Below are 27,646 nucleotides of genomic sequence, written 5' to 3'. Positions count from 1 at the left end.
AGCAAATTACTGAACTGAGGAGGGGGTTGTGGGAAGCTCCATATATATAGCTGCTTGGTCAGAAGCACAGGTGACAACCTGGACTTGCGATTGCCATCTGGAGTAGTGGCAGCAGGCTTGTAGGACTGAGCCCTTACCCGGGGGCGGTCTGCTCTAACTCCTGGCAGCTAGTGTCAGAATTGCTTGGTGTAGAAAACCCACACATTTGGTGTCAGCAGTGTTGACAGTAGACATGGTTTCTATTTAATGTTTATAATAGTTACGTCATGTTGACGTATAGACTCTTTTGTCATTATAAAATCTTTCTTTATTTCTAGTAACAATTTTTGTCTTAGAGTCAGTTTTATCTGATATAGTCACTCCTGCTCTCCCTTACTGTTTGCATGATAAATCTTTCCATCCTTTTATTTTTAACCTATTTGTTGTTTCACTCTAAACTGTGTCTTTTATACACAGCATATAGTTGGATTTTGTTTTTATCTATTCTGCCAATTTCTGCCTTTTGATCAGAGGGCTTAGCTGATTTAAATTTAATGTAATTACTGATAAGAGAGAATTTATGTATTATTTGCTTTCTGTCTTTTTTTTTCCTCCGTTCCTCCATTACTGCCTTCTTTGTGTTAAATAGATACTGTCTAATGTACCATTTTAATTCTTTTGTTTCTTTTAATATATATTTTTTAGTTATTTTCTCAGTGGTTGTCTTAGGGAGTTCCAGTAACATCTAAAATGAAAACAATCTAGTTTGGAATAATACTTACTGATTTCAGTTGTATTCAAAAACTTTGCTCCTATAGTTCTGTTTATCCCCATCTTTTTTTTTTTTTATTTTTTATTGAGGTCATAATAGTTTATAACATAATGAAATTTCAGTTGTACATTATTATTTGTTAGTCACCGTATAAATGCACCCCTTCACCCCTTGTGCCCACCCCCCAACCGCCTTCCCTCTGGTAACCACTAATCTCTTCTCTCTGTCCGTGTGTTAGTTTATCTTCTACATATGTGTGAAATCATACGGTGTTTGCCTTTCTCTGTCTGGCTTATTTTGCTTAACATGCTCTCAAGATCCATCCATGTCGTTGCAAATGGGACGATTTTGTCTTTTTTTCTGGCTGAGTAGTATTCCATTGTATCTATATACCACATCTTCTTTATCCAAACATCAGTGGATGGACACTTGAGTTGGTTCCACTTCTTGGCTATAGTGAATGATGCTGCAGTGAACATAGGGGTGCATAAGTCTCTCTGAATTGTTGATTTCAAGTTCTTTGGATAAATAGCCAGTAGTGGGATAGCTGGATCATAAGGTATTTCTATTTTTAATTTTTTGAGAAATCTCCATACCGTTTTCCATAGAGGCTGCACCAGTTTGCATTCCCACCAGCAGTGTATGAGGATGCCCTTTTCTCCACAACCTCTCCAACATTTGGTATTTTTTGTCTTGGTGGTTATAGCCATTCTAATGGGTGTAAGGTGATATCTTAGTGTAGTTTTGATTTGCATTTCCCTGATGATTAGTGATGTTGAACATCTTTTCAATGTGCCTGTTGGCCATCTGTATATTTTCTTTGGAAAAATGTCTGTTCATTTCCTCTGCCCATTTTTTGATTGGGTTGTTTGTTTTTTTGTTCTTCAGTTGTGTGAGTTCTTTGTGTATTATGGAGATTAACCCCTTGTTGGATATGTGATCTGCAAATATTTTCTCCCAGTTTGTGGGTTGTCTTTTCCTTTTGTTCCTGGTTTCCATTGCCTTGCAGAAGCCCTTTAGTCTGATGAAGTCCTACTTATTTTTTCTTTTGTTCCCCTTGTCCGAGTAGACATGGTATTCAAAAAGATTCTTCTAAGACTGATGTCAAAGAGTGTACTGCCTATGTTTTCTTCTAGGAGTTTTATGGTTTCAGGTCTGACCTTCAAGTCTTTGATCCGTGTTGAGTTAATTTTTGTGTATGGCAAAAGATAATGGTCTACTTGCATTCTTTTGCGTGTGGCTGTCCAGTTTTCCCAAACCCATTTGTTGAAGAGACATTCCTTTCTCCATGGTATGTCCTTAGCTCCTTTGTTGAAGATTAGCTGTCCGCAGATGTGTGTTTTTATTTCTGGGCTTTCAGTTCTGTTCCATTGATCTGTGTGTCTGTTTTTGTGCCAGTACCATTCTGTTTTGGTTACTATAGCTTTGTAGTATATTTTGAAGTCAGGGATTGTGATGTCTCCAGCTCAGGATTACTTTGGCTATTCAGGGTCTTTTGTCGTTCCATATAAATTTTAGGATTCTTTGTTCTATCTCCGTGAAGAATGTCCTTGGGATTGCATTGAATCTGTAGATTGCTTTAGGTAGTATGGACATTTTAACTTTGTTTATCTTCCAGTCCATGAGCATGGACTATCTTTCCTTTTTTTGTGTCGTCTTCGATTTCTTCCAATAATGTCTTATAGTTTTCAGCGTATGGGTCTTTCACCTCCTTGGTTAAATTTATTCCTAGATATTTATTCTTTTGTTGCAATTGCATATGGGATTGTATTTTTGACTTCTCTTTCTGCTAGTTCGTTATTAGGCTATAGAAATGCAACTGATTTTTGTAAGTTGATTTTATACCTTGCAACTTTGTTGTGGTTGTTGATTATTTCTGATACTTTTCTGGTGGATTCTTTAGGGTTTTCTATATATAGAATCATGTCATCTGCAAACAGTGCTAGTTTCACTTCTTCCTTTCCAATTTGGATCCCTTTTATTTCTTTTTCTTGCCTAATTGCTCTGGTCAAAACTTACAGTACTATGTTGAATAGGAGTGGAGAAAGTGGGCACCCTTGTCTTGTTCCTGTTATCAGAGGGATGGCTTTCAGTTTTTCACAGTTAAGTATGATGTTGGCTGTGGGTTTGTCATATATGGCCTTTATTATGTTGAGGTACTTTCCTTCTATACCCATTTTATTGAGAGTTTTTATCATGAGTGGATGTTGGATCTTGTCACATGCTTTCTCTGCATCTATTGAGATGATCATGTGGTTTTTATTCCTCATTTTCTTAATGTGGTGGATCACATTGATTGACTTGTGGATGTTGAACTATCCCTGCGTCCCTGATATAAGTCCCACTTGCTCAAGGTGTATGATCCTTTTAATGTATTGCTGTATTCAGTTTGCCAATATTTTGTTGAGGATTTTTGCATCTATGTTCATCAGCCATATTGGCCTATAATTTTCCTTGTTTGTGTTGTCCTTTTCTTGTTTTGGTATCAGGGTGATATTGGCCTCATAGAATGTGTTAGGAACCATTCCATCTTCTTCAATTTTTTGAAATAGTTTGAGAAGGATAGGTATCGAATCTTTGAATATTTGGTAGAATTCTCCAGAGAAGCCATCTGGTCTTGGAATTTGTTTTTTGGGAAGTTTTTGATTACTGTTTCAATCTCTTTCCTCATGATTGGTCTATTCATATTCTCTATTTCTTCTTGATTCAGTTTTGGGAAGGTGTATGAGTCTAAGAATTTATCCATTTCTTCTAGGTTATCCAATTTGTTGGCATATAGTTTTTCATAGTATTCTCTTATAATCCTTTGTATTTCTGTGATATCTGTTGTAATTTCTCCTCTTTCATTTCTAGTTTTATTTGAGCCTTCTCTCTTTTTTTCTTACTGAGTCAGGCTAAGGGTTTGTCAATTTTGTTTATCTTGTCAAAGAACCAGCTCTTAGTTTCATTGATCCTTTCTACTGTTTTGTTTTGTTTTTTTTTTTGGTCTCTATTTCATTTACTTCTGCTCTAATTTTTATTATTTCCCTCCTTCTGCTGACTTAGGCTTTGTTTGTTCTTCTTTCTCTAGTTCTATTAGGTGTAGTTTAAGATTATTTATTTGAGATTTTTGTTGTTTGTTGAGGTGGGCCTGTATTGCTATGACTTCACCTCTTAGAACCACTTTTGCTGCATCCTGTAGAAGTTGGTATGATGTATTTTCATATTCATTTGTCTCCAGGTATTTTTTTTTTTAAACAATAATTTTTATTTAATTTTTGAGGTACTATTGGTTTATAACATTATATATAAATTTCAGGTGTACATTGTTATATTTCGGCTTCCATGTAGACTGCGTCATGTTCACTACCCAAAGTCTAATTGCCATCTGTCACCAGACCTGTGTGCCTTTTTTTGTGTGTGTGTGTTTTTTGTGTGTTTTTTTTGGTTTTTTTAATTGATGTTTTAATAGTTTTTAACATTGGGAAATTTTGGGTTGTACATTTTTGTTTGTCCATCACCATATATATGACTCCCTTTGCCCCTTGTGCCCCCCCCCCGCCCCCCTTGCCCCTGGTAACCACAATACAGTTTTCTCTGTCCATGTGTTGGTTTATATTCCACATATGAGTGAGATCATACAGTGTTTGTCTTTCTCTTTCTGGCTTATTTCACTTAACATAATACGCTCCAGGCCCATCCATGTTGTTGCAAATGGGATGGTTTTGTCTTTTTTAATGGCTGAGTAGTATTCCATTGTATATATATACCACACTTTTTTTTTTTTTTAAGATTTTATTTATTTATTTTTCCCCCAAAGCCCCAGTAGATAGTTGTCTGTTATAGCTACACATCCTTCTAGCTGCTGTACGTGGGACGCGACCTCAGCATGGCCGGAGGAGCGGTGCGTTGGTGCGCACCCGGGATCCTAACCCGGGCCGCCGGCAGCAGAGCGCGTACACTTAACCACTAAGCCATGGGGCCGGCCCTATATACCACATTTTCTTAATCCAGTCGTCAGTCGAGGGACACTTAGGTTGCTTCCACTTCTTGGCTCTGGTGAATAATGCTGCAATGAACATAGGGGTGCATAAGCCTCTTTGGATTGTTGATTTCAGGTTTGTTGGATAGATTCCCAGTAGTGGGATGGCTGGGTCATAGGGCATCTCTATTTTTAATTCTTTGGGGAATCTCCATACCGTTTTCCATAGAGGCTGCACCAGTTTGCATTCCCACCAGCAGTGGATTAGGGTTCCCATTTCTCCACAGCCTCTCCAGCGTTTGTTGCTTTTTGTCTTGGTGATTATAGCCATTCTAACGGGCGTGAGGTGATATCTTAGTGTTGTTTTGATTTGCATTTCCCTGATGATTAGTGATGTTGAGCATCTTTTCATATGCCTATTGGGCATCTGTATATCTTCTTTGAAGAAGTGTCTGTTCATTTCCTCTGCCCATTTTTTGATCAGGTTGTTTGTTTTTTTGTTGTTCAGTTGTGTGAGTTCTTTATATATTATGGAGATTAACTGCTTGTCAGATGTATGTTTTGCAAATATTCTCTCCCAGCTGGTGGGTTGTCTGTTCATCTTGATTCTGGTTTCGTTTGTCTTATAGAAGCTCTTTAATCTGATAAAGTCCTACTTGTTTATTTTTTCTTTATAGTTTCCCTAGTCTGTGTAGGCATGTCATCTGAAAAGATTCCTTTATGACCAATGTCAAATAGTGTGTTGCCTATATTTTCTTCTATGAGTTTTATAGTTTCAGGTCTCATGTCTCTAGGTATTTTTTGATTTCTTCTTTGATTTCTTCATTGATGCATTGGTTGTTCAGTATCATGTTATTTAGCCTCCACTTATTTGTGACGTTCCCAGCTTTCTTTTTGTAGTTGAGTTCTAGTTTCGTAGGATTGTTGTTGGAAAAGGTGCTTGATATGATTTCTTTTCTTTTTTTTTTCTTTGTGAGGAAGATTGGCCCTGAGCTAACATCTGCCAATCCTCCTCTTTTTTTGCTGAGGAAGATCCATGCCCATCTTCCTCTACTTTATATGGGATGCCGCCACAGCATGGCTCGACAAGTGGTGTGTCAGTGTGTGCCCAGGGTCTGAACCAGCAAACCCCAGGCCGCCGCAGTGGAGCACGCGCACTTAACCTCTTGCGCCACCGGGCCGGCCCCCCCCTTTTTTTTTTTTGGTGAGGAAGATCAGCCCTGTGCTAACATCTGCCAATCCTCCTCTTCTTTTTGCTAAGGAAGACTGGCCCTGGGCTAACATCCGTGCCCATCCTCCTCCACTCTATATGGGACGCCACCACAGCATGGCTTGCCGAGCAGTGCGTCGGTGCGCGCCCAGGATTCGAACTGGCAAACCCCAGGCCGATGCACCGGGGCGCGCGCACCTAACCGCTTGCTCCACTGGGCCGGCCCCCTGTATGATTTCAATCTTCTTGAATTTATTGAGGTTTCTCTTGTTTCCCAACACATGGTCTATCTTTGAGAATGTTCTGTGTACCCTTGAGAAAAATGTGTATTCTACTGTTTTTGAATGGAGTGTTCTATGTATATCTATTAAGGCCATCTGGTCTAGTTTTTCATTTAAGTCCGCTATTCCCTTGTTGACTTTCGGGGTGTTGAGGTCCCCTACTGTTATCGTGTTGCTGTTAATTTCTCCCTTTAGGTCTGTTAATAGTTGCTTTATATACTTTGGTGCTCCTGTGTTAGGTGCATATATATTCATAAACGTTATGTCCTCTTGATGGAATGTCCCTTTTATCATTATATAGTGCCCCTCTTGGTCTCTCACTGCCATTTTTATCTTGAAGTCTGCTTTGTCTGATACAAGTATGGCAACACCTGCTTTCTTTTGCTTGCCGTTTGCTTGGAGTATCATCTTCCCCCGCTTCACTCTGAGCCTGTGTTTGTCTTTAGAGCTGAGATGTGTTTCCTGGAGGCAGCATATTTTTGGGTCTTGTTTTTTAATCCATCCAGCCAGTCTGTGTCTTCTGATTGGAGAATTCAATCCATTTACATTTATAGTGATTATTGATGTATGAGAGCTTAATGCTGCTATTTTATTGCTTGTTTTCCGGGTCTTCTGCATTTCCTTTGTTTCTTGTCATGTGTGTTTCGGACTACCAATTCTGTTTAGTAGTTCTGTATGATGGTTTTCTTAGTTTTCTCTTTATTTATCATATGTGTCTCTGTTCTGATTATTTGTTTAGTGGTTACCATGAGGTTTGTATAAAAGATCTCATAGATGAGATAGGCCATTTTTTGATGGCCTCATTTCCTTAGGCTAAGCCAATTCCACCCCTTTCCTCCTCCCCTTCTAAGTTATTATTGTCACAACTTACTCCATTTGTCTTGTGAGTTTGTGGTTAAAATTACAGGATTATATTTATTTTTGCTGTTTTCCTTCTTTATCTTTGATGTTATAATTAAATGTTTGCTAACCTGTTCTGATAGAGAGCTGCAATTTTTATGATTTCGTCTACCTATTTATTTCCTTGCTCAAGGCTTTGTATCCCCTTTCTCTTTTTTTTTAAGGTATGAGGGCCTTCTTGAGCATTTCTTGTATTAGGGATCTTGTGCAATGAACTCCCTTAGCTTTTGTTTAGCTGGGAAAGTTTTTATTTCTCTATCATATCTGAAGGATATTTTTACTGGATAGAGTATTCTTGGCTGAAAGTTTTTGTCATGCAGAATTTTGAATGTATCTTTCCACTCTCTCCTAGCCTGTAAGGTTTCTGCTGAGAAATCTGCTGAAAGCCTGATAGGAGTTCCTTTGTACATTATTTCCTTCTGCACTGTTGCCCTTAATATTTTTGTAATTGACTTTTGCCAGCTTTACTACTATATGCCTTGGAGAGGGTCTTTCTATGTTGATATAGTTAGGAGATCTGTTGGCTTCATTCACTTGTATTTCCAGCTCCTTCTCCAGGTTTGGGAAGTTCTCAGCTATTATTTCTTTGAACAAGCTCTCTGCTCCTTTTTCCCTCTCTTCACCTTCTGGAATACCTATAATACTCATCTTGCATATCCTAATTGATTTGGATATTTCTTGGAGAATTTCTTCATTACGTTTTAGTCTTAGGTCTCTCTCCTCCTCCATCTAGAGCATTTATGCATTCCTGTCCTCTAGATTGCTAATTCTATCCTCCGTATTGTCAGGTTTGTTATTTAAAGACTAAACATTTTTCATTATCTCCTCCATTGTTTTTTTCATCTCCAACATTTCTGATTGGTTTTTCTTTATAGTTTCAATCTCTTGTGAAGAAGTTACTGATTTCATTGAACTATCTGTATTTTCTTGTAACTCGTTGAGCTTTTTTATGATAGCTATTTTGAATTCTCTGTCATTTAGAGTATAAATTTCTGTGCCTTCAGGATTGATTTCTGGGTCCTGTCATTTTCCTTCTGGTCTGGAGTATTTATATAGTTCTTCATACTGTTTGATGGTGTGGATTTGTGTCTTTGCATAAGGATAGTATGTGGTTGTGGCTTCCATCTGCCACCACTGGTAGGGGTCAAGAGCTGTGTGTTCTGGGCTCGCCGTGATCCTCGGGCGTGCTGGCCGACTGGCTGTGCTGCAGTGCTGGGTAGGGGGAGGGGCGCTCTCTTTCACCTGCCTGATCCTGGGGTTTTCTCGCTCTTCCCTCGCTGTCTGCTCTCCTGGAGTGCTAGCTTGATGAAGACACCCCTGCAACAGTTCAGTCACCTCTTTGTGGGGGTTTCCTATTGGCTGTGAGGGAACTTGGAGAGCAACAGTTTTTTCATAGAGGGCTGCCCCCTCCCCCCTCTCTGAGAGCTGTGCAGTCACGGGGTCACTGCTGTTTGGGAAGGAGAGGAATTCTCCTTACCTCCTTCCACTTGCTTCCAGGGGTTCCATGACCTCCACCTTCAGACGTATCGCTGCGTGGGTCTCTCAGATGTCTTTTGTGTTGTGTGAATGTCTTCTGTTGGTACATGAATGTCCTTTTTGTTGTATCTTAGCGGGGAGAGTCTATGGGAGAGCTTACTCTGCCGAGATGCCGACGTCACTCCTCTGTTTATCCCCCTCTTTATGCTGTTATTATCACAAATTACATCTTTATGTGTTGTGTGTCCATCAACATAGATTTATAATTATTGCTCTATGTAGTTGTCTTTTAACTCAGGAGAAAAAAGGAGTTACAAGCAGAATGCATTTCTATTGCCTTTTATTTACCAATGTAGTTACCTTAGCCTTTTGCAGTGCTCTTAGTTCGTCGTATGTGTTTGAGTTACAGTCTATAGTGTCCTTTTATTTCAGGGCCTAAAGGCCCTTTGGTATTTCTTGTAGGTCAGATCTACTAGCAATGGATTCTCTCAGTTTTTCTTTATCTGGGAATATCTTAATTTCTCCTTTTTTTTTTTTTTTTAATTTTATTTATTTATTTATTTTCCCCCAAAGCCCTAGTAGATAGTTGTATGTCATAGCTGCACATCTTTCTAGTTGCTGTAAGTGGGACGCAGCCTCAGCATGGCTGTAGAAGCGGTGCATCGGTGCACGCCCGGGATCCGAACCCGGGCCGCCAGCAGCGGAGCGCGCATACTTAACCAATAAGCCACGGGGCCGGCCCTCTTAATATCTCCTTCATTTTTGAAGCATAGTTTTGCTGGAAACAGAATTCTTGGTTGACATTCTTTTTCTGCATAATTGGACTATGTCATCCTCCCACCTTTTGGCCTCTATAAGGAATGAGAAGTCAGTTGTTAATCTGACTGAGGATTGCTTTAATGATGAATGGCTTCTCTTACTACTTTCACGATTCTGTCTTTGGCCTTTGACAGAGATGTCTATGTGTGGATTTCTTTGCTTGATTCTTTTTGGAGTTTGTTCAGCTTCCTGGATATGTAGATTAATGTTTTTCATCCTCTGGAAGTTTCAGCCATTATTTCCTCAAATATTCTTTTTGCCCTTTTATATGTTTCCTCTCTTTCTGGGACTCCCATTATATGTAAATTGGTACACTTCATGGTATCCCACAGGTCTCTCAGGCTCTGTTCTTTTTTTTTTTCATTATTTTTTTTATGTTCCTGAGACTGGATGTTTTCAGTTAGCCTGTCTTCAAGTTTGCTGATCTTCTGACTGCAGAGATCTGCTATTGAACCCCTCTAGTGCATTTTTCATAATTTCTGTCTTTATTGGTATTCTCTGTTTGCTGAGATATTGTTCTTATACTTTTAATTCTTGAGACTGTTTTTTTTTTTGGTTCTTTGAGCATATTTATTATAGCTGATTTAAAGTCTTTATCTCATAAGTCCATCTTCCTCAGGGATGGCTCGTATTGACTGCTTTTTTCCCCACAAGTATGGCCTATGGATTTCAGTTTCTTTCTGTGTCTTGTAATTTTTTTGTTGTCAATGAAACCTGGACATTTTAAATAATACAGTGTGGCAATTGTGGATATCAGATTACCTCTCCTTCCCAAGATTTGTTGTTTTTGCTACTTGTTGTTGTTGTTGCTGTTTGTTTAGTGACTTTCTTAGTTTGCTAGGATTGGCGTTACGTGGTATCACAAACTGAGTGGCTTAAACAACAGAAATTTATTGCCTCACAGTTCTGGAGGCCAGACATCTAAAATCAGGATGTCAGCAGGGTTGGTTCCTGCTGGGGGCTGTGAGGGAAGGATCATTTCCAGGCCTTTCTCCTTGATTTGCAGATGAATGTCTTCATCTTTATATGGCTTACTCTGTGTGTGTGTGTGTTTGTCTCCAAATTTCCTCTTTATAAGGACACCAGTCAGATTGGATTAGGGCCCACCCTAATGATCTCATTTTAACTTGATTACCTCTGTAAAGAACCTATCTTCAAATAAGGTTACACTCTGAGGTCCTGGACGTTAGGACTTCAGCATATGAATTGGGGTTGGAGGGACACAATTCAGCCCGTAACAGTAACTTTCCTGGACTAATTCTGTGAGGTTCAGGTCAGAGATTTTCCTTTGCCACAGGGCTCTGGGTGGGTGTTGGGGATCCAGTAATTGACAACTCTGCCTAGTCTTTACTTCCCACCTGCACAGAGCTTCTGGGTCAACCAGGAGTGAGAGATTAGGGCCTTCTCTGATCTTTCCTGGGCAGGCACATGGCCACCTAGATCCCTAGACATGTGGGAGCTTTTTAAAGCCTCCTGTGGGTGTCTCATTTTTCAGCTTTTGCTTTCATATTTTTTGACCTGCCTCTTGCCTTGCCAGCTGGTATCCCAGCCTCAGGCAACTGCAATATGAGGCAGTTGCCACTGATTGTTTTTGACAAATTTCCTGGGGAATTGGGCTGTTTTCAACTGAGTGAGCTCTGAGTTGGGTCAAATAAAGACAAGTCCTACAAAGGGCTTTTCTAAAGAGCTGCCAGACAGGCCAGATAGTGATGGTTCTTTGTCTTTGGGGTATTGGGGACCATTCTGCCTTCTTCAGTGGCAGTGAAGCTGCTGGTTCCCACAGCTACCATGGAATTGGGAAGAGGAGATGGGAATGGGTCAAGTTAAAATGCCACAAACCTCGTTCTTACCAAATTCAGCTGTTTTTCTTGAATAAATGCTCCTCAGATTATAGTCTTTAATTTCTAGAATTCTGAAAAAGTTGATTTTGACAATTTTTGTCAGTGTTTTTGTTGTTTCTTTGGAGGAGCAAATTTTAGAGGTCCTTATTCTGCCACTCCAGAAGTGCCTCGAGATGCACTTAAAAATTTTTTCCAGGGCCAGCCTGGTGGGCAAGCGGTTAAATGCGTGCGCTCCGCTGCAGCGGCCTGGGGTTCGCTGGGTTTGATCCTGGGTGTGCACCGATGCACCGCTTGTCAAGCCATGCTGTGGCGGCATCCCATATAAAGTAGAGGAAGATGGGCATGGATGTTAGCCCAGGGCCAGTCTTCCTCAGCAAAAAAAAAAAAGAGGAGGATTGGCAGATGTTAGCTCAGGGCCGATCTTCCTCACACACACAAAAACATTTCCAATCTTTTTGGACTTAGACTATTATAAAATATGGGAAAATACCCATGGCAGTGTTAAATTACACTCAAGTTTCTAATGTTTTCTGTACTTCATTGTCATGGACAGGCCACAGAGAAATTGCAGACTTCACTCAGAGCAGACACAGTCTCAAAAGGAATAGCTCTTCCAGGAAAAGTCACATTTTCAACTTTATTTCTGAGTGACCTAGCGCTGGAGATATGGTGCTCAGGGAGGCTCCCCACACACTTTGGACAACCCATTTCCTAGACTGCCCCCTGCAAGCCTGCCAAGACTCTTAGGATGGGTTGTTGCAATTGATGGGGCCTGGGCTGTGTAGGTTTCACCTCCGCCACCCTTCCTGACAGGCAGGTCTGCCTGTCCTCTGATATGGGGTGGAGACACATGAAGGAGTGACTGTGGTTCTGGCACTGGGAGATGGCCGTGCCTGGGCAGGCAGGGGATGCATGGTTCCAGCAGCCTTTCTGGAAGATGGGGCTTTGCTTTGGTGTGGCAGTTGATCTGAATAGGCTCTGCTGTTGACCCCTAGAGTGGGGGGGGTTTCACATGTCCTAGCTTGTAGGACCTGTGACCCACTTGCCTATGGATTTTTTTTGTTGTTGTTAAAGTATTTTTTTTATTGATGTCTTAATAGTTTATAACGTGAAATTTTGATTGTACATCTTTGTTTGTCTATCACCATATACATGTCTCCCTTCACCACTTGTGCCCACCTCCCACCCCCTTTGCCCCTGGTAACCACAATACAGTTCTTTCTGTCCATGTCTTGGTTTATATTCCACATATGAGTGAAATCATGCACTGTTTGTCTTTCTCTTTCTGGCTTATTTCACTTAACATAATACCCTCCAGGGTCCATCCATGTTGTTACAAATGGGACAATTTTGTCCTTTTTTATGGCTGAGTAGTATTCAATTGTATATATACACCACATTTTCTTGATCTAGTCATCAGTCAAGGGACACTTGGGTTGCTTCCACTTTTTGGCTATAGTGAATAATGCTGCAACTAACAGAGGGGTGCATAAGCCTCTTTGGATTGTTGATTTCAGGTTCGTTGGATATATTCCCAGTAGTGGGCTAGCTGGATCATAGGGTATTTCTATTTTTAATTTTTTGAGGAATCTCCATACCATTTTCCATAGAGGCTGCACCAGTTTGCATTCCCACCAGCAGTAGATGAGGGTTCCCGTTTCTCCACATCCTCTCCAACGTTTGTTGTTTTTTGTCTTGGTGATTATAGCCATTCTAACGGGCGTGAGGTGATATCTTATTGTAATTTTGATTTGCATTTCCCTGATGATTAGTGATATTGAACATCTTTTCATATGCCTATTGGCCATCTGTATATCTTCTTTGGAGAAGTGTCTTTTCATTTTCTCTGCCCATTCTTTGATCAGGTTGTTTGTTTTTTTGTTGTTCAGTGTGTGGGTTCCTTATATATTATGGAGATTAACCCCTTGTCAGATATATGTTTTGCAAATATTTTCTCCCAGCTGGTGTGTTGTCTATTCATTTTGATCCTGGTTTCATTTGTCTTGTAGAAGCTCTTTAATCTGATAAAGTCCCACTTGTTTATTTTTTCTTTAGTTTCCCTAGTCTGACTAGGCATGGCATCTGAAAAGATTCCTTTATGACCAATGTCAAGTAGCGTGTTGCCTACATTTTCTTCTGTGAGTTTTATAGTTTCAGATCTCACCTTCAGGTCTTTGATTCATTTTGAGTTAATTTTTGTGAATGGCGATAGCAGATGGTCCACTTTCATTCTTTTGCATGTGGCTGTCCCGTTTTCCCAGCACCATTTATTGAAGAGACTTTCTTTTCTCCATTGTATGTTGTTAGCTCCTTTGTCGAAAATTAGCTGTCCGTGTATGTGTGGTTTTATTTCTGGGCTTTCAGTTCTGTTCCATTGATCTGTGTGTTTGTTTTTGTACTAGTACCATGCTGGTTTTTTTTGTGTGTGTGTGTGTGTGTGAGGAAGATCAGCCCTGAGCTAACATCCATGCTAATCCTCCTCTTTTTGCTGAGGAAGACTGGCTCTGAGCTAACATCTATTGCCAATCCTCCTCCTTTTTTTCCCCCAAAGCCCCAGTAGATAGTTGTATGTCATAGTTGCACATCCATCTAGTTGCTGTATGTGGGACGCCGCCTCAGCATGGCTGGAGAAGTGATGCGTCAGTGCGCGCCTGGGATCCGAACCCGGGCCGCCGGTAGTGGAGCACGCGTACTTAACCGCTAAGCCATGGGGCCGGCCCCAGTACCATGCTGTTTTGATTATTATTGCTGTGTAGTATGTTTTGAAGTCAGGGATTGTGATGCCTCCAGCTTTGTTCTTTTTTCTTAGGATTGTTTTAGTTATTCGGGGTCTTTTGTTGCTCCAAGTGAATTTTAATATTCTTTTTCCATTTCTGTGAAGAATGTCATTGGGATTCTGATTGGGATTGCGTTGAATCTGTAGATTGCTTTAGGTAATATAGACATTTTAACTATGTTTATTTTTCCAATCCATGTGCATGGGATGTCTTTCCATTTCTTTACGTCATTATCGATTTCTTTCAATAATGTCTTGTAGTTTTCATTGTATAGGTCTTTCACTTCCTTGGTGAGATTTATTCCTAGATATTTTATTCTTTTTGATGCAATTGTAAATGGTATTATCATTTTGAGTTCTCTCTCTGTTAGTTTGTTATTAGCATACAGAAATGCAACTGATTTTTGTAGGTTGATTTTGTACCCTGTGACTTTGCTGTAGTTATTCGTTATTTCCAATAGTTTTCCAGTGGATTCTTTAGGGTTTTCTATATATAAAATCATGTCATCTGTAAATAGTGAGAGTTTCACTTCGTTGCCTATTTGGATTCCTTTTATTCCTTTTTCTTGCCTAACTGCTCTGGCCAAAACCTCCAGTACTATGCTGAATAAGAATGGCAAGAGTGGGCAGCCTTGTCTCATTCCTGTTGTCAGAGGGATGGCTTTCAGACTTTCCTTGTTGAGTATGATGCTGGCTGTGGGTTTGTCATAAATAGCCTTTATTATGTTGAGGATCTTTCCTTCTATACCCATTTTGATGAGAGTTTTTATCATAAGTGGATGTTGGATCTTGTCAAATACCTTCTCTGCGTCTATTGAGATGACCATGTGGTTTTTTTTTATTTTTTTTTTTTTTTAAAGATTTTATTTATTTTATTTTTTCCCCCCAAAGCCCCAGCAGATAGTTGTATGTCATAGCTGCACATCCTTCTAGTTGCGGCATGTGGGACTCGGCCTCAGGATGGACGGAGAAGTGGTGCCTCGATGCGCACCCGGGATCCGAACCCGGGCCGCCAGCATTGCAGCGCGCGCACTTAACCACCAAGCCACAGGGCCGGCCCAACCATGTGGTTTTCATTCCTCGTTTTGTTAATGTGGTGTATCACGTTGATTGATTTGTGGATGTTGAACCATCCCTGCGTCCCTGGTATAAATCCCACTTGATCATGGTGTATGATCTTGTTAATGTATTGCTGTATTTGGTTTGCCAATATTTTGTTGAGGATTTTTGCATCTATATTCATCAGCGATATTGGCCTGTAATTTTCCTTTTTTGTATTGTCTTTGTCTGGTTTTGGTATCAGGGTGATGTGGGCCTCGTAGAATGAGTTAGGAAGTGTTCCATCTTCCTCTATTTTTTGGAATAGTTTGAGAAGGATGGGTGTTAGATCTTCTTTGAATGTTTGGTAAAATTCACCAGAGAAGCCGTCTGGTCCTGGACTTTTATTTTTTGGGAGGTTTTTGATTACTGTTTCAATCTCTTTACTTGTGATTGGTCTATTCAGATTCTCTATTTCTTCTTGGTTCAGTTTTGGGAGGTTGTATGAGTCTAAGAATTTATCCATTTCTTCTAGATTGTCCGATTTGTTGGCATATGCCTATGGATGTTGTTGTGGTAAAGTTTATAGTAATTTAGGTAAATTAAGAATGATTTGAGAAATTATGGCATGTTGAGATCATTGAAAATTCTCCAGGGTTAGTAGAGTGAAACCCCACCCTGAGCCACCTTGTTAGCATAAACTCAGGAGTGGTCCACAGGGCTCATTTTGAGTAACAAAAGACACTCCTATGGCTCAGGATATTCTAAGGATTTTAGGAGCTCTGTACCAGCAACTAGAAAGGATGACCAAATATGTGTTCGCATGCTCTTGAGAGGTTTTTTCCACACTTTTAATTTAATTATACACTATGTGTGTGCACACACATTCTGTGTTTTTCCCGTTTTAAAATTTGTCAGAGGAGAAAGTAGCTTCTCTGTCAACAGCAGCACACTCCTGGCTGATGGGAATAGCTGGCTCTTGCTCCTAAAAAGTTGGCTCAAACTCTATCACCTTCTCGTGAGTGGCTTGGTGGTGGCAGCCCCGCTTCCCCATGGTTGCCCGTGTGGTGCCAGAGCCCGGGCTGTGGGGGCAGCGTCCCCTCATTGTTTGGACTCCAGAGGAGAGGGCGAGATGCCAAGGTGGACCAGGTGGGCTCCAGTGCTGTGGGAGCTCTCGCTGTGGCCTGCCGTCTGTGAGTCACAAGGTCCACTAACAAGGTGGTACCGATGTAGGGCACCCCGAGCGTAAGCTGCCGCAGGAGGCAGAGGCTCGGGGCAGAGCATGTTTGGTGCTGATTAAAAAGGGAAAACAGACGACTAGAACAGGCACTGCTCCCTTTCACAAGACCTGAGGTGATTTCTTCTCGGCATTTGTTTGCTTTTTAGGTAGCTATGGGTTGGTTGGTTCACGGTTATTCTAGAATTTAGGTGTTAGTGACCGTTTGTGGGGTTTTTTTCCAGTTTACTTTTTAATTTACATAGAGTTAAGTTCACTTTTTGGTACAGTTATATGAGTTTTGACACATGCATACTTTTGTCATGTAACCAACAGTGCCATCAAGACACAGACTATTTCCAAGTGTTCTCCCCTCCCAGATTCTCTCGTGCTGCCCCTTTGTAGTCAGAACTCCCCCAACTTGTATCCCCTGGTAGGCACTCAACTGTCCCTGTAGGTTAGCCAGTTCCAGAAAGTCCTGTCAGTGGAGTGACAAGGTAGGTAGCCTTTAAACCAGACTCTGACCCCACGTGACGCACATGGGGTTCACCGGCATTGGTGCCGTGTTGGTGGCTGGGTCATTTTACTGCTGTGCAGTGCCCACCACAGGGCTGTGCGGGCTGTTCTCCCTTCTTGCCTGTGAGGCGTGGCGCATGGCTCCAGTTTGGGGTGATGGGCAGTAGGCTGCTGTGAGGCCGTGCGGATTTCCACGGGAGCGTTGGTCACCGCCTCGAATGGGCTTGTGGGGCCTACGGCAGATGTATGTTTGACCAGGATTGCCTTTGCCTCTTTCTCAGAAGTCATATGACTGTATCTGAGTGGGTCTGTCTCTGGACTCGGTTCTGTCTCCTTGATCTGTGTGTCCTTTCACCAATGCCACACTGTCTTCATGACTAGAAGTCTTGAAATCAGATAGTGTGAACCCTCCTACTTTGTTGTTTTTCGAAAACACTCTTTGGTTATTCTAGCTCCTTTGCCTTTCCATATACATTTTAGAAACAGTATGTCAGTATCTACAAAAAATTCTACTGGGATTTTGATTGGAATTATGTTACATCTGTAGATACATTTAGGGAGAATTGACATCCTAACAATATTTAGTCTTTTAATTTGCAAACCCAGTGTATCTCTGTATTTACTGAGGACTTCTTTTATGTCTTTCATTGGTGTTGGGTCGTTTTCAGCATACAGATCCTGGACATATTTTATTTAATTTAGGCTTAAGTATTTCATGTGTTTTGGTGCTATTGTGAGTAGGACTTTAGTTTTCATTCTGACAGTTGATTGCTAGTATGTAGAGATACAGTTTATTATTTGTATATTGACCTTGTGTCCTGTGGCTTTGCTAAACTTATTTATTAGTTCTAGTAGTTTTTCTGTGGATTTCTTTGGAATTTCTGTGTAGAGGATCAGATTGACTCTGATTAAAGATGGTTGGACTTCTTCCTTTCCAATCTAAATATCTGCCTTTTATTTTTTTTTCTTGCCTTACTGCTCTGGCTGGGAGCTCCAGTACAGTGCTGAGTAGCTGTGGGGAGGGTAGATGTCCTTGTCTTGTTCCTGACCTCAGGGGCAAACAGCCAGTCTCTCGCCGTGGAGCAGGATGTTCACTGTCAGTTTTTTGTTGATGCCCTGTATCAGGTTGAGGAAGGGCTCTTCTCTTCCTGGCTTGTTGAGTATTTTTATCGTGAAAGGGTGTTGGGGGACTTTGTCAGATGCCCTTTCTGTATCTATTGACATTATCAGAACGTTTTTCAATTGTTAATATAGTGAATTATGTTGATTCATTGATTTTTATTTATTTATTTATTTTTGCTGAGGAAGATCGGCCCTGAGCTAACGTCTGTTGCCAATCTTCCTGTTTTTGCTTGGAGGATTCGTCCTGAACTAACACCCATGCCAATCTTCCTCTGTTTTGTATGTGGGTCGCTGCCATAGTGTGACTGCCGACGAGTGGTGTAGTTCCATGCCCAGGAATTGAACCCAGGCTGCCAAAGCAGAGCACACTGAACTTAACCACTAGGCCACGGGGCCTGCCCTGATTTTTTTTTGTGTGTGTGTGTGAGGAAGATTAGCACTAAGCTAACATCCGTTGCCAATCCTTCTCTTTTTGCTGAGAAAGATTGGCCCTGGGCTAACATCCGTGCCCATGTTCCTTTACTTTATATGTGGGATGCCTGCCACAGCATGGCTTGATAAGTGGTGCGCCATTCCGTGTCCAGGATCCAAACCCACGAACCCTGGACTGCCAAAGCAGAGCACATGAACTTAACCACTATGCCACCAGGCCAGCCCCCTAAGTAAGGAAGATGGGCATGGATGTTAGCCCAAGGCAAATCTTCCTCAGCAAAAAGAGGAGGACCGGCAAGAGATGTTAGCTCAGGGCTAATCTTCCTCACCAAAAAAAAAAATGCATTCCTGGGATAAGTCCTACTTGGGCATGGTATATATTCCTCTTTATGTGTTAATGGTTTTAGTTTGCTAATACTCTGTTTAGGATTTTTGCATCTGTGTTCGTGGGGGATATTAGTCTGTAGTTTTCTCGTACTGTCTTGTTCTGATGTTAATGGCAGAGTACTGCTAGCATCATAAAATGAGTTGGCAATTGTCCCTCCTGTTGAGATTTTTTTCAAGAGCCTCTATGGAATCAGTGTCATTTCTTCCTGAAGTGTTTGATAGTTGTCTGTGAAGCTATCTGCCCCCGGACTTTTCTTTGTGGGAAGGTTTTTAACTATAAATTCAATTTCTTGAATAGAATAGGGCAATTTAGGTAGTTTGCGTTTTTTAAGGAATTGGTCCATTTTATCTAAATTGTTGAATTTATGGGTGTTGGGCTGTCTTTGGTGCTCCCTCATGGTCCTTCACTGTGTGCCAGCCACTGACCACCCGGGCTTCTCCTGTGCTGTTGTTAGTGGGTCACTTTTGCTCTTTTTCTGTGTTCTCTTGAGAGCTGCAGTCCCACACTCCCCTGGCAGGTTAACCATCAGTGATGTGTGGCTGAGGCCAGTGGTGCAAGTAATTATGGTGTGGGCCTTTGCCAGAGGCTGTTGGGTGTCTTTGGGCTTCCAAGTGTGTGTTCTCCGGCAGTGTGTGTGTTGGTCTTGGCTCCGTCAGGGTGGCTTCTGGAGCCGGAGGCTACGTGGATCATTCTCCACCTGCTCAGCCTGCCTGTAGGTCCACAGCCCAGGTGCTGACTGCTGGTTAGAGAGAGGGTCCTCATGGGCTGAGTGAGAGCGAGACACTGCTGATGGCTCGGCTGCCTGGCATCCATTGAGGACGAGCCCAGGGCCTGACGTCCTGGTGAATAACTTTCTCTGGAAACTGATCCATACTGATGTGGGTGCTTGAGAGTGGAGGCATCTTGTGGGGACCTGTTGGAAGACAATAGCCAAACAATAGTAAGAGGATTTCCTGCTCTCCAGAATTAGCAGTCCTCTTCAGAAACAGAGCCTTTCTTTCCTTGATTGTCGCAGTGAGTCTGCCTCCTCGCTGAAGCAGGTGGTGGGAGAGGAATCCCCCACCTCCCTGCCCAAAGCAGCAGTGTTATAAGTGTTCTTATAAGAGGAGGGGAGGGAGATGGAGAGAACGCCCAGTGGAGATGGGAGTGGTGCTGCCACAAGCCAAGGAAAGCTTGGGCCTGCCAGGAGCTGGAAAAGTCAAGGAAGGATCCTCCCCGAGAGGCTTCAGAGGGAGCGGCGCCCTGCTGACACTTTGATTTTGGACTTCTGGCCTCCAGAATTGTGAGAAAATAAATTTCTGTTGTTTTAAGCTACCCAGTTTGTGGTACTTTGTTATGGCAGCCCCAGGAGACTAACCCAGCCCACACTGGGGAGGTGGGCTATGCTCCTGAGGGGGCCAGGCGGCATCCTCCATTCACCAGGGGGCAGTTGGGGGTCAGAGCCACCTCCTGACTGGTGTCTGCCTCTGTCCTGCAGAACTTCCTTTTCCCTTAACTGTTAACCCTTCCTTTTTTTTTGGTGAGGAAGATTGTCCCTGAGCTAACGTCTGTGCCTGTCTTCCTCCATTTTGTATATGGGACGCCGCCACAGCATGGCTTGATGAGCGGTGTATTGGTCCGCGCCCGGGATTCGAACCTGCGAACCCCAGGACGCTGAAGTGGAGCACGTGAACTTAACCACTACACCACTGGGCCGGCCCCTGTTAACCCTTCTTAACCTTTCTGTTCCTTGGTCACAGTGATTGGTGTCAGAGCCAGGAAGACTTCATGTTTGAGAGTAGAGCTGGGCTAGGCCCTTTGCAGCCTCTTGGGCTGTGTGTGCTGTGGAGCTTCAGCCTTCAGGGAGCTTGGCCTTTTAGAGGGCAGCTTTTGTGTCTGGCTTACCTTCTCTCTTCTGTAATCTCACTATAATGATCGTCAAGTTTTTCTCCTAAGGTTGCTTATCTTTAGATTTCTAATTGTCTGATCAGACTCAGATTCAGGAAGGGCTCCCCAGGCTGGCCAGCCATGCGGTCCAGGCCCTTGCTGCACCAGGCTCTCCCACCCCGTCGCGCAGTGCTCTCTCCAGCCTTGCACAGCGCCGTTCCTCAATGTGTGTCTCAAAGGAGCAGCTGGACAGGGAGGTGTGGGGGGTGTGGCGTGCTCCGTGAGGTAATGAGGAGGACAGGAAGCCTCTGGGGGAAGTAGCACGGGGAGCAGCTCCGTGAGGCCGGTGGGCTTGGTCCAGCACTTAGGAGTGGCTACTTTGTTTTGTAGTATTTTAACCACATCAGTATCGAGGACTCGCGGGTCTACGAGCTGACCAGCAAGGCCGGACTGTTGTCTCCCTATCAGATCCTCCACGAGTGCCTTAAAAGGTAGGGCGAGGTGCTTCCCCTCCTAAGTATGGTCGTGGGGGCTTCTCTCTGGGCGTCCAACATCCTCACTGACCATTTGTCCTGGCTCAAGATGGGATGCTCAAGGCCGAGCCATTGCAAGTGTTTCCTGCGCACACAGAAGCTGCTTGCGCCTGGTGGGCCGTCAGAGCCCCGTGGGGTCAGATTGGGTGTACCAGGAGGATCTCTTCAGCTGAGAAGGGGTTTGAGGAAAAGGGTTGGCATTGTCTTCAAAGAAAGGACTTTCCAGAAGCAGCCATTTCCTCCTTCTCAGCTGATGTCACCTGTTGTCTTTGTTTTCTCTTAAAGAAACCATGGAATGGGTGACACATCCATCAAGTTTGAAGTGGTTCCTGGTAAAAACCAGAAGAGTGAATATGTCATGGCGTGCGGCAAGCACACAGTGCGCGGCTGGTGTAAGGACTGCCTCCTCTCCACCCACCACGCTTTCAGATGACCACTGGGGGCTGTCGCCCTGTGGGGTCCTGTCTGTGGCCTCTCTGGGAGCCTCAAGCCTCTATGGCTTGATCGCTGGCCGCTGCCCTGGCGTCACTCCCAAGCTGCAGCTGCGTGTGCTGATCACTTGCGGTTGTGTCCACCAGTATCTCACCTCCAGCCTGAGGCGCGACTGTGGTAGTCCTGTGTGCACCGCCTCTGTCCTCCCCTCTCCTGGGCTCGGGCTGGTCATTTTGGCTGGGCCGTGTGTTCCCCTTCTGCCACCACTGCCCCTCTCCAGCCCTTGGTCCCTGGGGCGGGAGGAGAGGCATCCTCCTAATAGGGCAGCAGAGCCTCCACACTGCCACACTCTGCATCCCTGTGCTGGGTGTGCGCCTGCCCCTCTGTGTTCTGGGCTTTGTGTGCATCACCTGTATACTTGACCTAATTTGGTTTCTGAAATAGCCACTTTTTAAAATATATTTATTTTATTTATTTTTTTGGTGAAGAAGAGTGGCCCTGAGCTAATGTCTGTTGCCAATCTTCCTCTTTTTGCTGAGGAAGATGAGCCCTGAGCTAATATCTGTGCCCATCCTCCTCTATTTTGTATACGGGATGCCACCACAGCATGGCTTGATGAGCGGTGTGCAGGTCTGTGCCCAGGATCCGAACCTGTGAACCCCGGGCCGCCGAAGTGGAGCACTCACACTTAACCACTACACCACTGCGGAGGTCCCTATGTTTATTTTAAAAGAAAACTTTGTGTAACTCCAGTAAACACAAAGCTGGTGCTGTGTAAATGAGAAGGCAGTGCACAAATGAGCCTTAGTAAAACTGCAGGACCACATTGAGCCCCGGAGTGCCCTGTGCCCCAGTCCCTGCTGAAATGCACTCCTGAGCAGGCGGGCAGGGTGTGGGACAGAGTAGGGATCCTGGCCCTGTAACCTCCTCACATCCAACCCAGGAGGCCCTGTCTGGAAGTGTGGCCAGTCTTGGCCCTCCTGGCCAGAGGTATCTCCTGGCACTCGCCATTCTCCAGACCCACTCTGCGCCCTGGCCCTGCCTTCCCTCTGCCTAGTAACTGCCTCCAAAGCTCACACACATCCTCTGGAAACTCTTCCTCTGGGCCTTCTGGTGGAGCCCCCTACTCTCTGCCTGCCCCCAAGGAGCCCCAGGCCACGTGCTTCATGATGCCTCGTTTCTTCTTGTCTGTGTGTCTGGAAATGTGGGGTTGTGTCAGGAGGGAGGTCTCTTAAGCTGTGTGACCTTGGGCCCATCCTGACCTCCCAGAGCCTCTGATGGGCTGCTCCGCACAGTAGGGTAGTGCTGGGTCCTGGCTTCAGAGTCGTGAGATGCGCGTGCTCAGCACGGTGGTAGAGCACTTCTCACCCCTTCCTGTGGAATGTGCCCTTGGCCAGGTGCGGGGAATGGCAGGTGCGCTCCTGTTGAGGTGAGGGGGCTGTGTGGACAGCTGGATGTTTGTGACTCCCTCTCGCCACGTTTCTTCTCCCTCTTCACAGGTAAGAATAAGAGAGTCGGAAAACAGTTAGCATCTCAGAAAATCCTTCAGCTGCTGCACCCACATGTCAAGAACTGGGGGTCTTTACTGCGCATGTATGGCCGTGAAAGCAGCAAGATGGTCAAACAGGTAACCAGACCCCTTCCCAGGGCCTAGGACAGCTTCTGTGTCTTGTTCCCGCCACCCAACATGTCTGGGGTCCTGCTGTCACGGAACAGAGTTGGGCAGCTGGGCTCTCCCCGTCCTCTCTAAGAGATGCCTTGTGCTCATTTGAGGACACCTAGTGGCTTAAGGGAGAGTGAGCATACAAGGGCAGCTCTCCCTAGCTATGAACACCAGTTTACTTGTAACTAAACAGCCTGTGTGTGTCATCTGTTTTGTTTCTGCTGTTTTTGCCAAGATCTTGAGATTTAAACCAATACCCTTAGGTTTGTGTGCTTTGTGGGGTGGAGGGAAGTGTTGGGACAGGAGTGTTTACATTTAAAAATTTTTCTCTTGATGTTTACAGAAATGGTCTGGGTTTTCTACACCCTAGTAAGGGGAAGGGTGGTTGGCATGGAGCGGGGGACTGCAGGTGGTGACCCCGAGGACCATGCTGTGGACCCTCAGGCCATTCCTGAAGAGGTCCTCATTCTGGGCATGACACGGTGGGGTGAGGGAGGTGACACTGGGCCCCCAGGTGCTTAGAAGAACCTTAGGATATGTGTTGTTGAGAAAACTCAGACGCAGTGCAGGTGAAGCTTACTTCTGCCTTTGTGTGTGTGTTTTACTTCTGTGCATTGTCTTGGGCTAAGACTGAGGGAGAGAAAGCCCACTTTGGCCCATGGGTGGGAGCCCTTCCTAAGCTGGAGGGCAAGGGGTCCAGCCCAGACACAGCCCCAGTGCTTGGCTTTTGGAGGACAGTGGAGTTTGGTACCCTAAGGCGTGGCAGACATCCTCAGAGATGGCCTCTTAAGACAGAAAGGGCCTCAGGACAGCATGATCCTGTTCTGCAAGTTATAGGGCCTGCAGAGAGCTCAGCGTTGGGCCGACAGATTCTCAGCCGGCCCTGGGCCCGGGGCGTGTCCTGTCCAGCAGCATGCTGTCCCTGCTGGCCGTGTCAGAGGTGTTTCCATCCTCCCTGCTGCACCCGGGTTTGGGAGTAGAAGCAGCTGGGTGCTAGAGTGCCTTTGTCCTGTGAAGGGAGAAGGCCGTGCCTGCTGAGAATGAGGCAGAAGTGGAGGTGGCCGTAGACTGCTCCACATTCTCTGCTGCTACATCACCCTGCCGGGCATGGGTTGAGTGTGGGGCCATGCGTGCATCTCTGGTTCCGGGCCACAGGGTGCCTGTGAGGCCCTTGGCAGTCCTGAGAGTGAGGCACTGTGCTCCCCAGGAGACCTCAGACAAGAGCGTGATTGAGCTGCAGCAATATGCCAAGAAGAACAAGCCAAACCTGCACATCCTGAGCAAGCTGCAGGAGGAGATGAAGAGGCTGGCGGAGGAGAGGGTGAGTGTGTGGGCCCGGGTCACGGCTTCTCGACGCCCTCCATCCCCTCGCCTCAAAGGGAGCAGAGGGTCCCTGAGCTGGGGCCACGCTACAGCTGTCGAGGAAAGCCATTTCCTATAGGAACCCATGACTGGTTCCTGACGCCCCGGCACCACCTGGGTGCCTGAATAGCCCGTCTTCCAGCAAACCCTCAGTCCTTCCAGATTAGATTTTCTTGCCCCTGAGCTTCAGCATTCATGATCCTTGTGTCCTTTATTTGTAGTTCAATTAGAGAGCTGGCAGTCCTGGCCTGTGGCTGTGAAGGGCCTGGCCTCCTGTGCACTGACGCTGGGTCCCCACTCAGCAACAGCCATTTGAGGGCAGAGACAGTGCAGCTGTCAAGGTCCTTGTGGGTGACAGGCTGCCATCCTGGACCTCTTCCTCCTTGAGTCCTCTGCAGTTATGTGACGGAGAGTGTGGCTCACAGAACGATTGAACCTGGGTAGGGCTCAGTCCTGGTGAAGCTTCCTAAAGCCACTTGCCTGAGGGGTTTCTGGGCTAGGACCTTTTATGGCTGTGGTATTATATAATATATGGCTTATATATTATATATGGCTTATATAAAATCCTGAGAAGGAGGTGTCTGCTGTCTCTGTGGCCTTTCCAGTCCAGGAGACACCTCACTCCTGCCCTCAGGTCGGGGTGAGGAGAGACCCGCCCAGGAGGCTTGTCCTTTGTGGCTGTGACCTTGGCCTTTGACTTCTGGGTGTGCGTCCTGATTCCCAGGGAAGTGCCAACACACCATGCTCTGTGATGGCGTCCAGGGAGACCCTCCCACCCAGTACCCTACCTGGCCCACTCCTCAGGCCTTCCCTCCTCCTTCCAGCTTGGCATCACAGAGCACGGGTGCCAGTCTGCTGGGCTTGCCCCTCACCTACCCTTCTCCCTCTGAAGCCTCTTGCCCAAGTTTGGGCTGCATGTGCCCACCTTGCTGGTGTCACTAACCTTCATTGTTCTTCCAGGAGGAGACACGGAAGAAGCCCAAGATGTCTATTGTGGCGTCTGCCCAGCCTGGTGGCGAGCCCCTGTGTACTGTGGATGTGTGAGGGAGGCGGCGGGGCCTGGTGCAGGGGGCCGCCAGCTCCGCTGCTGAAGAGACCACACGCCACTCACTCTGCAGCCTCAGGCCTCCCTCCAATCTGAGTTCCTCCCCTGTGGCCAGGCGTCTTGAGCACCGGAGCCAGAGGGGTGGGGCTCTGGTGCACGGGGACGGCCAGGACCACAGCTCTTCTTTGGGGGCCGCCCACAGGTCTAAGTGGACAGGTTCAAAGATCAACTCAGCCTGCCCTCACAGGTGGAAGCCAAGAGCTTGGAGATAGCTGTGGACCTCTGCTTGTACAGATTTGCTGCAGACGGGTTTTATGAAGGTTTTCATGAATTTTAGTACATAATACGCACTGACAAGAAATGAGAGTTGGATGACAGATGGAATAAGAAAGTGACCCCTGAGTCCTGTGCCCAGGGCTCCTGTGGGCCACTGCCTGAGGGGCCTGGTCAGAAGGCGCACGCTGCCACCCCAACCCCTTCTCTGCTTCCTGTGTTTCCCCTTTCTCTCTGAAAAAGAATGGGAAGGAGTGTTTCAGACCTTTTTCATTGAAAACAAACACAATTTTAGCATCAGAACTATTTTTCAGAGCGTGCAGGCAAACCATCAAAATGATGGTTCTTCAGCCTTGAAACGTGTTGCCAGCGTGAGTATGAAGTCTGCTAGTCTCCGCCTGGCTTGTTGCCCTGGCCCGGGCAGGGTGTGGTCCATTTTTCTGAGTAAGTCTTAATGCTCTAAAAGCACGCCTTCTTAGACACTGAGGCCCCTCACCTTCGCTGGCCTCTGGTAACTTTTTACTAAAGATTTTTGCACAGTTAAGTCCATCTGTCCACTCATCAATTTTTAAAGCTTTTATGATATTTTAGCATTTGGAAAGAAACTTTTACAGTGAGAGTAGAAGATAGGTTTGGAATCATGTAGCAGATATAAACAATTAATGCATTTTAGCACGTAGACTTATTTAAAAACAGGAAACAAGGACCTTCCGTGCAATCCCTTCTTGATCACAAACTGGCGCTCCTCTTCAGAGCAGGCGCAAGCACAGGGAGGGCGGCGGTCCTGCTCCTTGTGACGATGGCTTCGCTGGATTTCAAGGGCAGCCGCGCTGCACAGCCAGGCCTAGTGACCAGCTTGCTCCTCTGACCAGCAGTCTGTGTTCTCCAGATGGCCTCTGTGGACAGGTGCAGGGGTAGATGTGTCCCCTGCCCTGAGTCCCAGAGGATATGGTTGTGCCCTGGGTGTCCCCCACATGCAAGGTAGTGGTGAGCCATTGGCTTCCTGTCCCCAGCGCCTGTTCATATTGCCACGTCTTCACAGCACACTGCTGGATGCAGGAGCCCAGCACTGGGCTGTATTGTCACGTTCCACAGGGGTGCCTGCCCCCACCACATCCTCTGTGCCTGGGGTTGATGGCATGTTTTCAGGAAGACAGTGTTGGCCTTGTGGGTCACCCACAGTGTATCCTTCCCTCACCACCTATGTGACCAAGGTTGGTTTCTGTGTCAACCTTTATAAAACAAGACCCTCAAATCAAGTTGCTGTAATGAGACCCCTGCTTCTGTCTTGCCTCCTGTTTGCATCTGTGAATAATCATTTGACCCAGACTATTTGCCCTTAAAACAGCCAGATGTGCCATCGTGAACCAAAGCTTTGTGCACATGTGTTACTAGAGGCAGGTGAGCCTCGCTGCGGCCTCCTGTGTCCTTCCTTCCTCTGTCCTGTGTGTGGGTGTGAGTGTTGTGTGCACACAGCCGGGCAGCAGGGGTGGAGGGCAAGCAGAGCCTGTGCTGATGCTGCCGTTCTGCCACAGCCCGTCGTGTAACTTCCAGGTGGCGGCTGGGCCACGGCTGTAAGGGTGAGCCTTGATTGTCTGAACACATAAAGCAGAACTGTCCAAAAGAGAATGGCTGGTGTTTCTTTCTTCTAACTCTGGGAGGCTGGTGGGCTTGGGGACCCTCAACTGGCCAGAATCACCCCCAACGTGCTGTGCTAGTGCCTGGACACAGCTGCTCCTGCAGCA

General features: G+C 45.2%; 1 protein-coding gene across 2 annotated transcripts in view; it reads left to right on the top strand.

Moving 5' to 3' along the window:
- Positions 1-27,557, top strand: part of DGCR8 (DGCR8 microprocessor complex subunit) — a 45,999-nt gene extending 18,442 nt beyond the window's left edge. For both annotated transcript variants that reach the window (XM_087423689.1, XM_087423690.1), the window contains exons 10-14: positions 20,984-21,084; positions 21,412-21,518; positions 23,058-23,185; positions 24,429-24,542; positions 25,544-27,557. In XM_087423689.1, the coding sequence (XP_087279815.1) occupies positions 20,984-21,084; positions 21,412-21,518; positions 23,058-23,185; positions 24,429-24,542; positions 25,544-25,627 (534 nt within the window). In that variant the 3' untranslated portion in view covers positions 25,628-27,557. The remainder of the gene's footprint in view (positions 1-20,983; positions 21,085-21,411; positions 21,519-23,057; positions 23,186-24,428; positions 24,543-25,543) is intronic.
- Positions 27,558-27,646: the final 89 nt, after the last annotated feature.

Source organism: Ceratotherium simum, chromosome 35, assembly GCF_057802395.1.
Source record: "Ceratotherium simum simum isolate JZ-2026a chromosome 35, ASM5780239v1, whole genome shotgun sequence".
In the NCBI taxonomy this organism is placed as follows: Eukaryota; Metazoa; Chordata; class Mammalia; order Perissodactyla; family Rhinocerotidae; genus Ceratotherium; species Ceratotherium simum.
The sequence above is the reverse complement of the archived record's forward strand: the minus strand, read 5'-3'. Positions and strand labels throughout refer to the sequence as shown.